Here is a 15,886-nt window from a genome sequence, read left to right on the forward strand (position 1 = left end):
ACCTGACAGTCATGTTTTTGGACTGTGGGAGGAAACCGGAGTACCTGGAGAAAACCCACCATGCACAGGGAGAACATGCAAACTTCATGCAGAAAGACCGGGTCCCAGAACCTTCTTGCTGCAAGGCAACAGCTCTACCAACTGCGCCACTGTGCAGGCATTAATCTGATGTAATATTCTAATTTTAAAAGTCACCAGTTTTCATTACTTGTCAGCAAAAAATTATAGTCATTAGCAGACATAAAGGCTTAAAAAACAAGTCTGTGTATAATTAATAAATGTACACGTTTCATTTACTGATATTTTACATCAATCACTTTGCCCATCTCCAGGTGGCAGTATGTCTCACTTTTAAAGAAATAAGCACAAATATCTCAAAATTCCTTGCAAATTTTTCAGTATTAGCCCCCCACTAAAATCTGTGGTTTTGATGCAAAAAAAAAAAATAATAATTCCAAAATCCCAACGAGACTGATCAGAGTTACAAGATGTTCAATATTATTTAAATTTAAGAAGAACTTGCAGAGACAGCTATTTTGTTAATGGGTTTTATCAATGCATTCTGGAGCAACCAGCCCTTTGAGAGCGTTCATGATCCTGATGTGACCCCTGGATGAGAATGAGTTTAACGGCCCCTGCTCCGGCTGCTCCGGTCCAGCGTACCTGCGATGTTGCCCAGGGCCCAGATGGCCTGCTCGCTGAGGTGCTTGTGAGGTGAGGCGACCAGCCTGACGAAGGCCGGGATGGCCCCCGCCTCCACCACGGCGGCCGTCTGCTCCGACGTCCCTGAGGCGACGTTAGTCAGCGCCCAGGCCGCCTCGAACTGGATGTGGGGGAAGTCGAACTGAGCCAGGAAGCCTACGAGTCGCGGGATGAGGCCTGCGGCGATGACGCTGTCGACAGGCGGCTGCTTTTCTCTGGAGAGGAGCTTTCTGAAATGCAGTAGGAAACGCAGTAGGAGATGGTGAGAGAAAAGTAGTTAGGAGCGAAAAATGAAAGAAGGAAAGAAAAAAATATGCACGCCGCTCTTATTGGTTTTGCCAAAGTTAGAAAGTAACTGGAAGGAATGAGCGTCTAAAAAACCTGGGAGTGGAAACAAAGAGGATAGACGTTAACTCAACTAAAACATACAAACTATTTTTGTTTCTTTGTAATTATTCTTTTAAGACCAAACAAAAAAACAAAACAAAAAAAAACTGGATAAAAATACAATTTGATCGTCTTCCTATTTCGTTTGGAACAGAAGGTGAGACACAAGTCCCAACATTATTGGTTATTTACATTTAAACCTTTGTCAAACAACTCATTAAACAGGAATAAGTGTTACTGGTGTTATTGCACATATATTACATTTCTTGAGTTGCTTTTTTTGTCTTTCTGTGCATTTGTGTATGTAAAAATGTTATTTAATTTCCCTTTAGGATCAAAAGAGTATTTTTAAATTGAATTCATAGACACTGCAGTTAAAACTACGTAATAACTACAAGTAACAATGAGAAGAATAACTACAAAAATTAAATCAGTGTGAAAATAAAATGAAAGTATTTTTTTTCTCAAATACATGTACATTTTTTTAAAGTATTAGATTGGTTTACAAATATAGCAATTCCTATGCCATATTTACACAAAAAATGATTATTTTTAGAAAGCGTTTTTAGTATTCGCACAAAAAAAAAAAAAAAAGAAAAACATGAAAAAAGATTTTACCTGACAGCCTGTGTAGCCAGAAGTTGATGCTCTGTATTCACACTGCTTACTCCTCCGACTATGTCCTCCAAAGACCAATCCTGAGTCGGCTTTGGAAATAGAAACCAAAAGGGATTAGCGTCCACGGGAGAGAAGTTAAAAATAACATTCCACTGGTAGCCAGATTTGAGAAGAACTGCACTGGACTTCTCTTAAAAACAGCTTTGGAAGCTGCGCTGTGACATGAACAACAATCAAACAGCTATCGTTTGCATGTTGATACATCCTTGTTTGGATTTGCTAGTCTCTCAGAGTTCAGAGTTGCTGGTATGTAGATTGTTACAGAACAGTGAAAGCAGGACCAAATGTTTTTGTTTCAGTTGGCTGTGTTGCGCATAAAAAGAAGAAGAAAAAAAAACAACCAAATGAGCACATGCATAATTCTTTGGACAACTTTGAACTTTACATGAACAAACATCGTTCTATTCAGAGGAATCCAGCTGCGTCAGAATGCATTCTGTCACATCTGACTTTCCTTTCTGAAAGGTATGAAAGGTGCAAACATCACCACAGGCACCACATTTTGATCATCTCTAAAGTTCTAAAACTTAATGTCACGACAAATATGATGAGTTTACTTCATGTTGGGACAAGAATATTTAGTGGTACAGTAGATACATTTCATGATCTACATGGATGTACATCTTTTTAAAGATGTCTCAACCAATTTTTTTTTAAAGATATTTCTTGGGCTTCACTTGCTAGATATTGAAGGAGATTCCCAATTTGTGTGAATTTAAATCAACAAAGAAATTTTTTGTTCTGTTTTGTTTTTTATCTTTCTGCACACTTTACTGGGGAGCTGAAACATGAACATAACTTTAAAGACTTTCGCTCACAGCTTTTTAAAGAGATCAGAAATGATTAAAACAAACCAATGTCTTCATCTTAGTTTGACATCTTAGTTTGCCTGTTTTAAAAAGGTAAAAGAAAAATATATATAGTTACCTCCCTATATACTAAATAGTATTCTGCATTCAAGAAAAAGCAAAAAATATATATATTAGGTATATGGTCATTTTTTTGTTGGTATATCAGTAATACAAGAAAAATTAAAATACATTTTAAATTAAATGCTTGTTTTTTTTTTTTTTTTGTTTTTTTTTACTAGAGTTCGCTTTACTACAAGTTTTTGCGTAAAGGTATCGCCACAAAGCGCCGGAGGCCGGTGAACCGGGCGGCGGAGTGACTCACCTGGACGTTGAGGGCTTTCAGGTGCAGCGGGGAGATCGGATCCTCCGCGGAGCTTTGCGCATTTCTCCTCTTCAATATTTGAACGTCTCTCTTCGCTTTCCGGAGCTCAACGTTGAATTCCGACCTCCTGCGCCTCAATTCCTGAAAAATTAGAGAGGGGAAAAAAAGTTCATAGCCAACATGACAGCAAAAACTTTAGCTGTTAACTTTGTAATAATGCTGTTATAGGCAAAACTTACGTTCACGTCTTTCCCTTTGTTTTTGAACTGGAAGAGCCGAGCCCCGTTGTCCGTGTCAGCTGACATTCCTGCTGGCCGTTGAGCAACACAAGCCGACTCTGCTAATGTTACCCAAAACTAACGACTAACTGAAACGGTCGTGTTAACCGTTTTTTTTAATCAACCCGTCACCCGATTATTTCAGGTTAGCTCGCTAGCAGACGGTAAGCTAGTTAACGGCGCGTGTCTCTTTAAGTCAAGTAAACGTATTTGACTCCATGTGTTCCCACTGTACACAGAAACGACTAGAAGAAAAAAAAATGTAACTCAAATACTAAGCAAAGTAACAGAAAAATAAATAAAGTTCTGGAAATTTGCTTAGTAACTCGACATGTGCAAAGTGCTTACCTTGAAGGGAAAAAAACACTACTGAAATGACGTTATTATATACCCCTGGTGTTCTAAAATATGATTGGTCAGATTTGCAAAACGCTCCGCCCTGTTACCCGGGGTTTGAGGGAGAACGAAGTTAGTATCCGATTCGTAGTTGTTGTTTTTTTTAAGTATGACGTTTAAAGAAAAATTTCACCTTATTTACATTTGCTTTACTTTTGTTTTACTAAACGCATCTCATATATAAATAAGTTTCTAATTCAATATGACCCTTATTTAATTTGAGACTATTTCAAATAAGGAAAATTTTTTAGGCTTTACACTGCTTTAGAAGAGGCCAGGTTTAACAACATTTGTCAATGGTCAGACTCGAACAGAATTATTTTATACTGATGATAAAGTCTATAAATTACAGTTTGTGATTTGTCAAATCTTTATGCAATTTGTGAAAACTCTAAAAATTAAGGTTTATTGAAGAGATCCATGTAAAAAAAAATTACAGTATAGAAACATCAAACATTGACAGATTTTGTCTAAGCTAGGGTACTTACTGCACAAATATTTAATTATCCATAAACTGCACTTTATAGAATATGATTAGAAGTTAATCTAGTGGAGTGAATAGCCCTTTAGACAAGACCCAAATCAGAAGCATTGTTCCAGATGCTAACTTCAGCGGTGTGGTGCATTAACAGGCGTTTATAAATGCAATAGTTTGCTGCGTAGTAACATTTTGAGGACAATGCCTCTGTATTATCGAAGGTGACCACCACCGGGCAAAACGTACATAAAACACGCCACGAAACGGACATGACAAAGATACAAAATTATGTTTTCAAGATTTTCCACGTAATGACCCAGTGGCCTAATGGATAAGGCATCAGCCTCCGGAGCTGGGGATTGTGGGTTCGAGTCCCATCTGGGTCGAATTTAGTTACCTTTTAGTTGTTAAAGTATGCAATGCCATGTTTATAAAGAGATAAACCAACGATAAATTCTGTAACGTATTTGTCCTGTTTCGAAATGATCAGTATCATTTCGAAACTATATTTTAATGACAATGTAAGAAATACTAACCGTAGCATTTGTTTATGTCAGTATTTTATTGCTGAATTTTCTTTTTGTTTTTGAAAGAAAGAAAGAAAGAAAGAAAGACAGAAAGAAAGAAAGAAAGAAAGAAAGAAAGAAAGAAAGAAAGAAAGAAAGAAAGAAAGAAAGAAAGAAAGAAAGAAAGAAAGAAAGAAAGAAAGAAATGTAATTTGTAACATTTCGTTACGTATGGGTGATTCTACAATTCAACGTACATTTAGCATTTCAAGAGATAAAGGGGTAAAAATTGTGAATTTGCCATAAATTCTTAAGTTATTTTACTGAAAACATGTTAAACTTTGATAAATCTATAATTGTCAAACCTTTGCTTCACATTTTTTCTTCCTTTCTTTCAGGCTAAACGTTTTTTAGTTTTTAGTAGACTGAGATATCAGCCCTGTTAGGAACAACAAAGACGGTGTGTGGGGAACAAACAGCAAGTTCTAACATGCTTAATTATTTTTATTTCATCATATAAAGTATTCTAATACAAATACTTTTTTTCTTTAAAATACAAAAATATATTAATGAATCACAGAATTGCGTGTATTGGACCAAAGCTGTTTTTTATTGAAACTCACTGAATGCCAACATTTTTTAGACCCAACATTTATTTTCATTTTAGCTACTTACTTAATGAATATAAACAGATATGCCCTTAAAGCAAAGAATTGACAGAACTAGAAAATTTTATTATATTTTAATTATTCCATTTAGGGGCTTTTTAGGCATTAATTTATAAAATAAACGACTTTCAAATGCGTATATGAAAATTGTAATAACTTCCAAATTGCTACAACATTGTGCTGATATTCTTTTCTTCAACACTAGAGGGCAGTGAATATTCATCTTTTTTAAATAATCATCTTCAAGCGGGTTAACTTGTGAATTTTATGCTAAATAGTCTCCTAATGAATGTAAAGGTTAAAAGTTTTATGTAAAAAAAAATTAAGAAGCCACGTGTGGAGTATTTAATCTGACACCAGATAACAAAGAAAGCTTATTTTTAATAAAATATTTGTGTGCATATTTCTTTCACACAGTGGCCTCTGTTGGTGCACAAATGGTGGGAGTGTCGTGTGAAAGTGTTTGTGTCCCTGTTTTGGGCCAGCCCACACCCTCCCTTTCTACCTCATCCCATCCGCTCCCTGAGCGCTCCTATAAAAATCCCAGGAATCCCAACTTGAGAACAAACAGTGCAGTGAGTCCAAAACTGATCCATCCAAGATGACAGGGATTACTCTGGTTCTTTTGTTTCTGGCATTTCCTCTTTATGACACAGAGGAACAAGTTGTCAATGGTGAGCTGATTTATGTTTTTTTGTTTTGTTTGTTTTCTACTTACTCGTGGTGTCGATTTTATAGCTTTAGTTATGACCAATACTAGTCACTGCATGGCATTATTTGTGTCTGTAATTGGGTAAGGTTTATTTAAATACCGTATGCCTTAACAGTAAGTTTATTTTTTTATGTATGAGGTATTTAATACAGAAAAAGCCTGACTTCAAACAATTATTTTAAAAATTGATTTAAAAAAAAAAACTACAAACGGTGATCCTGTGAAATATGAGGCTTTTGTTAACATTTTGATATATTGCTATTATTTTACTATTGTTTATACAGGTAAATCCTATTGGCACATGACGTCTCATTTTCAAACCTGCCTTAAGATGCCAGGTATATTGCTAAAACAGACACAATAGTCAATCTAGTACAAACAACTAATTAAACAAAATAAAACAAGTGGACCATAGTATTAATAGCATTGCTAATAAATAATAAATTGCTTTTTCCAGTGCTTTTAAAATTTGTTTGAAATTCTCACGGTCAATTAAGCTGCACTGCTTCTGATTCAGTAGTTGTTTATTCAAAGTAGACCTGTATACCTTTTCTACTAAATGAACACAAAATACTTTATGATAAAAGCCTGTGAGTGGAAGCTCTGGATGCTCTGTTTAAGTGGCATAGAAAGTTTACTAACACTGATAGTAAATCCGGTATTGATTTATAAATTAAATAAATTGTTACAGCAGCATGCATGTGGAAAACTAATGTACATGTACACATTACCATGGTGGGCGAGATCCTGTGAGGAATCTCAGTGCCCAACATCTAGAAAAAGCTTGAATAGTTAACACTTTTTAAAGTTAGCAGTATTCACTGACACCATGGTCAGTGTGAGGCACATATGTGGCTCCAATTAGTTATAGATATTTTAGTGGACGTGGAAGGATGTATTATGGGCTCTTCGTATCTCTTTTGCTCCAGTAGCAAGCTATCGGATCATAACTGAAGTTAACTCCTTCAACTTTTACCTTTTGGAGACTGTAACCTTCTATTGTAAAACACATAATGACTCAATATGTATAGGAACACAAAGTGTAAATACTCCAAAGAGTGACTTATGCCATAGCTACATTGAGAGTACCCTACAGACATTTCTCCACAATTTCCTAATCCCTAGTCGAACACCCAGCCAAACCTAGTGCACTTAGGCAGGATGTTGTCAAAGGTATCTACGTCAATGTGGGAGCAATGCCAAACAAATTGATTGGTTCAAATCTAGGCATGCCGCATTGAGGCGATGAACAGAAAATCTCTCCTGCCTGTTTCATTGTGGACCCATGTCCACAGTAAAATATGTGTCATCAGCCATTCCAAAGAGGTCCAAGGTGCACATTTTAGCACAGAATCAAAATCCAATGCACTGAGGATGATAGGAAAGTAAATGTACTCTTCGGATTGCAGATTAGAGATGTTGAAGGACATGGGAACTGGTGAGAAAACTTTAGCTTTATCAAAGAAAGTTGCCTGCTATGCAACAGGTGACCATCAGAATGTCATGACAGGAAGCAAAGTCCCTGCAGCAGATGGCCATAAACTACCTCTACTGACAATAACTGTAGGCCTTCCATAGCTGAAGTTTGCAGTCCAAGCATTAGATGTGGAAGCTTGTTGACTCAACTATCGTCCTTCAGACTAGCTGCCTTAATGGAGCTGAGAAACCTCTTAGCCTGAGGTTGATAAGCAATGGTTCTATGAAGCCTAACCACTAGACTCTCTGTGATGGCGTTCCACAAATCAGAAGTCAACTGTGACTGTGTTTCAAAGAGAGACCTGATGGTATGCCAAAATGTATTGTTCACATACCAATTAAGGCACACACACACACCACTTCTGCTGTCAATGTTAATGACATTGGGGCATCTTCAAGCCGCCTGGTTTGGCATGCAATGCATCATATTGGACTCCATGCAGGTGCCAGCCCAGGTCCTCACATCTTTCTTAATCCTGTTGTAAAACAAACTTGCCAGCTATCAGTCACAGGGGTGCATTAGTGTCTGGATGGGGAAGGCCATGAATAGTGTTGAAAATCCCACTTCTTCAATTGGTGGAAGCTATGTAAAGGGGTTGGCCTGGGGTTGGCTTGTGGAGGTACCATGCAGCAGTGTCACGCTGCCTTCACTGGAAACCACATTTGTCAGTGTTAGCCCTGTATTGGGTCATCTGAACTCCTGTACACGCTGATCTGTTCTGTGAACAACAGTCATAAGGGCAACCCTCACAGTGAACTTTGAAATACAGGAGAATTGTCTCCAATGTTCGTTCTTTTGCCAGGGAGGAGTTGGCAACTAAAGAAAGCTAGCAGTTCCCAGGTGTTACCTATCCATTACTAACAGACTGCTTCCATGTCATACTCAGAACCATCAGAGTAGATTTAAATGGAAGAATTGGCTAACGGATGAGTCAGTAGTGCTACGTTAACTAAAGCAGCCATGGTATCCACCAAAGTCCTGCCTCTTTCTTCAGACAGATGACCCAATACGGTCACAGGATGTTTTATATATTTGCTTTTTCTTCAGTTCTACTATTTTGAGGAGAAAACAAACGACAAGTCTTCTTGCAGAAGATCAAACACAAGGCCAATGCTTTTTGCAGGTCAACAAACAACTGTGTCATCAACATATAGAATGATTGATGGAGAAAGGCATCAATAATATTCTGGCAGACATTATTATTAGACATTACAAGAAGTCCATCCATCCATCCATTTTCTTGCACCCTTTTTTCCCTCAGTGGGGTCGGGAGGGGTATTACAAGAAGTGTTGTTCCTAATACAAATCCCAGAGGGATACCTTTTGTGACATTTAGGAAACAGGAAGCAAGGTCAAGACAAACAAAGACCCACAGTGTTAATAGAGTGGGATCACTCTTCTAGCAAAGGGAAAACTGTTTTCCAGATATCAGCCATAGTATCAGTTTGAATTGTGTCATTTTGAAGCTGAAGTGCTGTTTGCTTCTTTTCCAGAGCTGTACACCCTTATAGACAAGGGTCCACAGGATCCTGCACCAAGCAACCAAACCAGGCTGATGGTCAAAGAGCCCACCCTGCCCATCAATGAGCTCTTGGAGAAAAACAGCAAGTCTAGTGAGTCCAAGCTAAATTTCCATCCAATGCCATCCGCTGTGTGGCCAAAGCACAGCAACCTGGCCCCGGTCCCCCGTCATCCCAGCCCCAACAACAAGAGCAAAAAGGGGCACAAGAGTGACCGTTTAACAGAGCACAACAGTGAGAAAAACAGGGGGGAAGTTGCTGGTTTGCTTCCCAAAACCCAGCTGACAGGAGCCACAAGTGCTGGCTCCAATCGCACGACACAGAAAATCAGTCAGGACACCCAGACCCACATCAGCCCCCCTCAGCAGGGTGAGCCGGAGGGACAGCCCAACTCCAAACCCAAGACCCCAGCTCAGACACAAACACCCATCCAGCCGCATCAAACAGCTTCTTCACCTCGCAGAGACTCCCCCAACCGACGGCAGGACCCAGAGGAGAACCGGCCTGGGAGGTCCGGTCTCTACCAGTCTGGAATCAGCTCCGCGGCCTGGAACAACAGCCGCCCGCCGGTGTTTTTCACCCGGCGGGCGCCCGGGTCCTCCAGCCTGCTCTACCAGTTTGACGTCCTGAGGCGAGGTAGGAGAGGCCAGGGCCGTTTCCCTGATCCTGAAATCTGACCTGTGTGTTGTGACAGGGTGCTCCACATATCTTCTAACAGGGTCCCTGAACTAAATCTCCCACATGGGAATATCTTCATCAAAACAATTCCACTCTTAGAGCATTTATAGTTGAATCTTCCGATACATATTAGAAGTTTCTGGCTATAAACATAAGAAAAAACAGACAAATGAGACATTTTAGAGGCAACATTTTTAAAAACACAGTAAGAGTTGGAAGTTCAAAGTCAAAGACTCTTCCTCTCTTAAAAAGTCTAATGCGTTAGTGAGTGAAGATGTATTAATAGTTACAGCAGTCATGAGTCTTCCCTGCTATCTTGAGAAAGCAGCACAGACTCTTCTCAAACTTTCCTCTCAAGCTGCCTTTCTCTTCTTCACAGAGTCTGATTACACACACGACGCCTTCTGCATGAGCGAGTGCAGGAAGGAGAAGGATGAGAGGGAATATTACTGCTACAGCGAGTTTGGTATGTAATACAAAGACACATAGAAGAAATGTTACCATATTTAGAATGCATTTTGGTCTGTGTTGTTATTTCCTTGATGTTTCTCACCAACTTAAAACAGTTTTAAATGTTGTACCACGCTTGTTTTGTTTGTTTGCTTTGCTTGAATTACGTTCAACCCATCTACATAGATATGCAAAGACGTATTCATCCTCACAGGTTTCTTCTGATTTTGTGTTTTTGTCAAGCTTCGTTGTTTCAGATCATCAAAGCAATTTTAAAATCAAAGATAACCTGAGTAAATACACAAAATTGGGGTTTTCAAGTGACGGCTTAATTCAGTAATTGGAAAAAAAAACAGTTTGGTTCTATGGGAAAAAGTTATTTCCCCCAGAAGTCTTAGCAGCAATCCAACATCTCCAAGTGAACAAGTCACAAGGTTCTTACCCCGATGTGCAGGAAACAGGGTCAACTTTTCTCGCAGAATTGTTTTTATTCAGTCGTATTTACACATGAAAGGGCCCCTTTAAGATTGCTTCACAGCATTTCGATCTGATATAAGACTACACTTTGACTGGGCCACTCCTAAGTCTTAGTTTTTCTGAGCCCTTGAGAGTTGGACCTGCTGTTATGTGGTAGGCTATTAGACAGCAGACTACTGTTGTCTAAGCCAAGAGGGTAGGAGTGTATCGAGGTCCTGGAGCACACTACCATCTCCATGATGGTATAATGTTCTTTATCATTATGCTGTTAGTTTTACACCAGATGCCTTAGCAATCACATGTGTTTTTGTTTTGTTTTGTTTGGAGGGGGCATGTGAGACAGACTTTTGGGTTACTTTTTGTTAGCAGCGGTTTTCACATTGGAACTTTTCAATGAAAGCCATTTTTCCTCAATCTGAATTTTTTATTATTGAATTATGAACTCTGGTCCTAACTAAAGGAAGTGCAGCCTGTAGTTCTTTTCTTGTTCTCTTTTTTTTACCTCATGGAGGAATCTCAGACACTCTCTTGGATAGGTTTTGGTTGGTCAACCATGGTACTTATTCTGACAGGCAGTTTCTCTTAAAATGATTTACTGTGGTGTGAGTTGTATAACTAAAATTAATGTCGGCATTCCAGAGACCATTTTCACATAGCGCCTTGTTGCTTTGGATAGTTGTTTTTTTTAATAACAATTCATAAATAAAATAGGATTTCAGACTGCTTTTTGTGGTTTCAAATGAAAAGACAAAGGGGTTAACTAAAGATTATTTTCTAGAAAGAACACTACTTAAATCCTAAATTTAAAGTATTGAAATAAATAAAACTTGAAAATCAAAGATTTTTTTTTTCTTTTGCCAGATCCGGTTTGTTTTGCCTCGACTCATGTCATTACAGTAATCTAAACTAACCAGCTTCACAGACGTTAAAAATGTGAGGTTTCCTCCTGGTGTATGACTCCTTTTCCAGTCATGACTCAATGCGTCTTACATTATCCTGGACACCATAATGCTGTTTTTAAATCGTCTAACCAACCGTCTCTCGTCTGCTGAACAGCTGTCAATGGGATTGTCCACGACATCGACATTTTGAGGAAAGGAGTCAGACTGATCACGTTGATGGTGAGCGCTGACGGCTTCTACAAGATGAGTCGTCTCTACGTGACCCCAGACAGCTTCTTCTTCAAGGTTCGCCTCCTGGTCTTGGACACCTTCAAGTGCAGTAAGCCCTGCCCTGATATCAAGCTTGGTGAGTTCAAGAAATTAGCTTTTGAGTTGAGCGGGAAAAAAATGCGTCTGACATTTGTATTCGATGCAGAACACAGAATCGTTTTTTTATTTATTTTTATTTTTTGCTGTCATTATGGATTTTGGGGTGTGTTTCTATTAGATCTTGGCCATTCTTCATTGAAAACATGGGATGTAGATCTCAACTCAACCTGCCATCTGCTTTGTCCCACAGGGGCCAGATACATTGTAATGGGTCAGATCTACCACCGGAGGCGCCACCTTCCCAGCGACCTCCTGACCCTGCTGGCTGGCAAACTAAAGCCCGGGGATGGCCTCCTGCGCAGCAGCAACTACATCAAAAGGTTCAACAAACGGAGACACCAGAAAGCTCTGGAGGCCGTCCGCTCCAGGTGTAGGTGAACCACCATGAGAATATCGCCCCCTGCTGCAGGGGAAGAGACTTCGCAGCCGATCTTACCCAACCCTATGGCACTGTGCAAGAGGGGAGGATGTGCAGCGGACGTGGATGTGCTCTCATATGGACCGCTACCATGTATCATCATGTCGGCTTTATCTATGAAGTTCCCAAAGAACTGAACTGAACTGGGGCCTCTTTGATGCAAGCGGGACGCAGCGAAGTACTTTCTGAGGTGTATGCAGACACATTATACCCACTAGGGGGTTTTCAATGCACAAACAGCTGTCAAATACAGAAAATACCGACTAGAAATAATTATTCTGCCATTGTTTTTGGCGCCCAATCTAGCCTGGCGCCCGCATTTTAATACACACCCACTTTCTTTCGCCAATGGATACAAGCAACTTTGACTAACTGGACTCCTCCTCGTGCTGGTTTGGGACTCCTCTCTCACGCTGTCTCCTGAGCTCAACTCGAATTAAACTCTTCACACGTTCATGGCTGGTACATGAAGTACCAGAGCTGAATAGGTATCACTTTTCTGAAGAGACACGGAGCTGCTCCGAAGCGTGGGACAAATTTCTTGTTTGTTGAATCTGCTTCTAAATTTGGCATTGGGAAAAGATTCCGTCTGTTTTCCACAATAATTAACACAGCATGGGATGTTGGGACGGTTTACAGTTTAATAATGCTTCAATTTCCTAGACATTAAATCCAGATAGCAAGGTTTAAAAATTGTTGCAGATTTTCGGAATATCATTTTTTCCCCCTGTCGTTATTACTCTTTTCATAATAGTTGCCATGACTTCAAAGAATTGTACTGAAACTTTAAAAAACGGGTCAGTAGATTGTTGGATGGGATGAAGCTAAGGTCCGGACAAATAAGAGACAACAAATCATAGCGGAGAGTGAAGAGGAGTATTCAGATGGCGGGAAATGAGGAACGTCAGCTGGCTCTGAGAGAGGTTCTGCTTTCTTTAACTTTAATTATGTGTCCACGATGATAAGTAGGCCCAACATCAAAAAGGTGGTGGTGGTGGGGTCCAAACACAGCGACGAGGAGGAGTCGTGGGTTTCCCTGGGACCGGGCCATGAATCTAATCGCAGGAATCCGATCCTCCACACACCTGGGCGCTCAAAGAAGCGCCTTCATCGCGGCTTATTTTCCGAGATGCTGAATCTGCTCGAGAGGCCGATGCTCAGAGAACGGACATTTGAGAAATGTAGAGGGAGCGGCACGGTGAGAGCGCGTGGACAAGCGACGTAAAATATATAACCTAGAGAGCCCAAGCAGCGTCGTGTTTGTCGAATTGTCTTGTGAAGAAATTTCACTTAAACTCTTGCTCTGTCTTTCTAAACTTAGCCTGAATGAAAACAATGTGATTTCTAAGTGAGAAATACACGTTATTAAACATGGCGACGGCGCCGGAGGAAAGCGCGCGACTCATACAGAGGCCTTGGTCTTCGACGTGGCCGTCACGGGTTCGAGTCCCGGCCCTCACCCACAGTCCGCCTTCCTGTCTGACTGCTGTCAAATAAAGGTCACTAGAACTGGAAAGAAAAAAAAACTTTTAAATATATATTAGTATTCGCATGATTACGTTCAACTTTGTTTTTCCTAGAAGAATCGCCGTCCCTCAGAACAGAGGGCAGAAATTAAAGTTTAACAGCCATTTCTGCTGCGCGTATAACCTCTCCTCCTCTTGCTCCTCGCCCCCCGCACTCCGCATGTCCGTCATCTCTGGTCAGTTCCCAGGCTCCACGCAGCCTCTATCAGCGATCAGTGCTGGAGGGAACAGGCGCATGTGGTGGGCAGGAAACGGGAGCTTGATCCACACTGTGGCCACTATCGCAGCGGGAGGACATTCCTCATCACGGAGCATGTGAAGGAGGGGTGTGGGGCGGGTAGGTGGGAATATCTGGTAGATGCTTCCTGTGTGAAGACTGCGCAAAAAAAAAAAAAAAAAAAAAAAAGAAAAAAAAAAAAAAAAAAAAACTGTGGGCTTGTGGTCATCTGTGGCGCTCCCGGCGTCCATGAGAGCCTCTGGATCCATTTAGTGGTTTGAGTGAAGGAGATAAAGAGGTGGAGGTCAGGGAGAGGAGAGGGAGCGATGGGAGTCGGTGATGGCTGGATGTGTCATTTAGGATAACTTGATCACAGTAATGGTTGTAAACAGGTCGTGACCTCATCATCCCCGGGGGCCCACTTCTCCATTTGGCACCAAGGATGAGTTAAGAAGAGGTTGAGTCAGACACACACACACACACACACACACACACACACACACACACACACACACACAGGCCTTGGACCTTCGACAAAAGTACTCACACCGCTTGAATCTTTCTCCCATTTTGTCATGTTACAACTTTATTTGACTTTATTGAGCTTTTTGCTGTTTTTATTCAGGATTTTATACCAGTATAGAATTGTGAAGTTGCGGGAATATGATGACATGGTTTTTGCAAACTTTTTACAAATAAAAGTCTGAAAAGATCTTTCATTTAAAGTGTCGTACTATGAAACTCCTAACTTGGTAAATAAATGTGGTCTTATCGGGAAACTAACAGCTCACATCTCCTTGAATACACCCTCCACACTCTGATACATGGCAGTGGCTGCATGGTCCTGTGGGGATAACATCCTTCAGCTGGGGCAAGTTGCTGAGACTTCCTAAAAAGTGAAGTCAGAAAATGGGCTAGGTTTCCTTAAACAGAAGACTGACTTGGATTAGAAACTGAGCTAGACTGTAGTTTCATAGAATCGACTTGGAATCATTAGCATTGAATATGTTTGTTGTACTGGACCGATTTTTTTCCCCTTTTTATATATATATGTCTGTTTATAAATCGCAATGTCTTAAGACGGCATTTGTTGTTGATTGATGCTTATCTGTATAAGTCCCAAACTATTCCAAAACCCTGGCAAATTTAAATATTTTTTTTAGTCAAACTTATTTGTACTGTGCATTTAAGGCACTTCAAAGTGCTTTACATCATAACAATATAATAGTTACCAATTATGAAACAAGCAAACACCACGTTTTGTCTAATGCTATAATCAGAATACACATCAATATCAATGTCCCAGTTACCAATCAAAGGAAGCTCTACACAGATACTTGATTTCAAGGAAGTCATCGTTTTGGTCGTTTTGCAGTTTTCTGGGCGTTTCTTCCAGATTACTGGAGCACAAAAACTGATTGCTGCTTCTACATGTTTGGTTCTTCAGGTGATAAAAGCCCGACTTTGTAATGACCTTTATGTGGCTCTGAAGGTTCAGGTCTGAGTCCATCACTACACCCATATTTTGGGCCTGATCTCTTGGTTCTGGCTGTAATAACTGAAGTTGTGGAATTGACTTTTACTCAATCAGGATATTTATTTCTGCGAAGAAATTTATTATAATAAAATAAATATATTAAAAAAACCCACCCGAAATCATCAATGCCTTGTTTACATGATATTCTAATTTTCTTGACGAACTCAATTTTGGATTTTCGTTAGCCTTAAGTTATAACTACCCCAAAAACCAACAATAAATGGTATCTGGCTCTGTGTGCAATCAACCTGACTTTCATTTTAACTTTTTTTTTCCTACAAAGAAATTTCTAAGCATGTTTCACATACTTACACACACAAAAAAAGACAGAAGCATC

At 39.9% G+C, this 15,886-nt stretch overlaps 2 protein-coding genes and 1 non-coding gene across 3 annotated transcripts in view; 2 read left to right on the forward strand and 1 right to left on the reverse strand.

The window, feature by feature from the left end:
* The window catches only part of LOC103471878 (importin subunit alpha-1), a 9,093-nt gene extending 5,489 nt beyond the window's left edge, over positions 1-3,604 (reverse strand). Inside the window, exons 1-4 of the mRNA XM_008421178.2 lie at positions 3,180-3,604; positions 2,941-3,081; positions 1,708-1,796; positions 664-932 (exon numbers count right to left, since the gene is read on the reverse strand). Of these exons, the coding sequence (XP_008419400.1) occupies positions 664-932; positions 1,708-1,796; positions 2,941-3,081; positions 3,180-3,245 (565 nt within the window). The 5' untranslated portion in view covers positions 3,246-3,604. The remainder of the gene's footprint in view (positions 1-663; positions 933-1,707; positions 1,797-2,940; positions 3,082-3,179) is intronic.
* An 801-nt stretch (positions 3,605-4,405) lies between these two features.
* On the forward strand, positions 4,406-4,478 carry trnar-ccg (transfer RNA arginine (anticodon CCG)). The gene has a single exon. It is a non-coding gene; the product is annotated as a tRNA-Arg (tRNA).
* A 368-nt stretch (positions 4,479-4,846) lies between these two features.
* Positions 4,847-14,731, forward strand: LOC103471819 (uncharacterized). Its single transcript, XM_008421065.2, has 5 exons — positions 4,847-5,940; positions 8,949-9,611; positions 10,033-10,119; positions 11,637-11,828; positions 12,042-14,731. The coding sequence occupies exons 1-5, from the start codon at positions 5,868-5,870 to the stop codon at positions 12,227-12,229; spliced, it is 1,203 nt and encodes a 400-aa protein (XP_008419287.1). The 5' UTR covers positions 4,847-5,867; the 3' UTR covers positions 12,230-14,731.
* The last annotated feature ends 1,155 nt before the right edge of the window (positions 14,732-15,886 follow it).

Source organism: Poecilia reticulata, linkage group LG1 (assembly GCF_000633615.1).
Source record: "Poecilia reticulata strain Guanapo linkage group LG1, Guppy_female_1.0+MT, whole genome shotgun sequence".
Lineage (NCBI taxonomy): Eukaryota > Metazoa > Chordata > Actinopteri > Cyprinodontiformes > Poeciliidae > Poecilia > Poecilia reticulata.

Bases quoted from the DNA above. Each gene is read 5' to 3' on its own strand.
- LOC103471819 (XM_008421065.2), top strand. From the start codon at position 5,868: ATGACAGGGATTACTCTGGTTCTTTTGTTTCTGGCATTTCCTCTTTAT. The intron at 5,941-8,948 runs GTGAGCTGATTT...CTTCTTTTCCAG, and splicing joins AGAGGAACAAGTTGTCAATG to AGCTGTACACCCTTATAGAC. The intron at 10,120-11,636 runs GTATGTAATACA...TCTGCTGAACAG, and splicing joins TTACTGCTACAGCGAGTTTG to CTGTCAATGGGATTGTCCAC.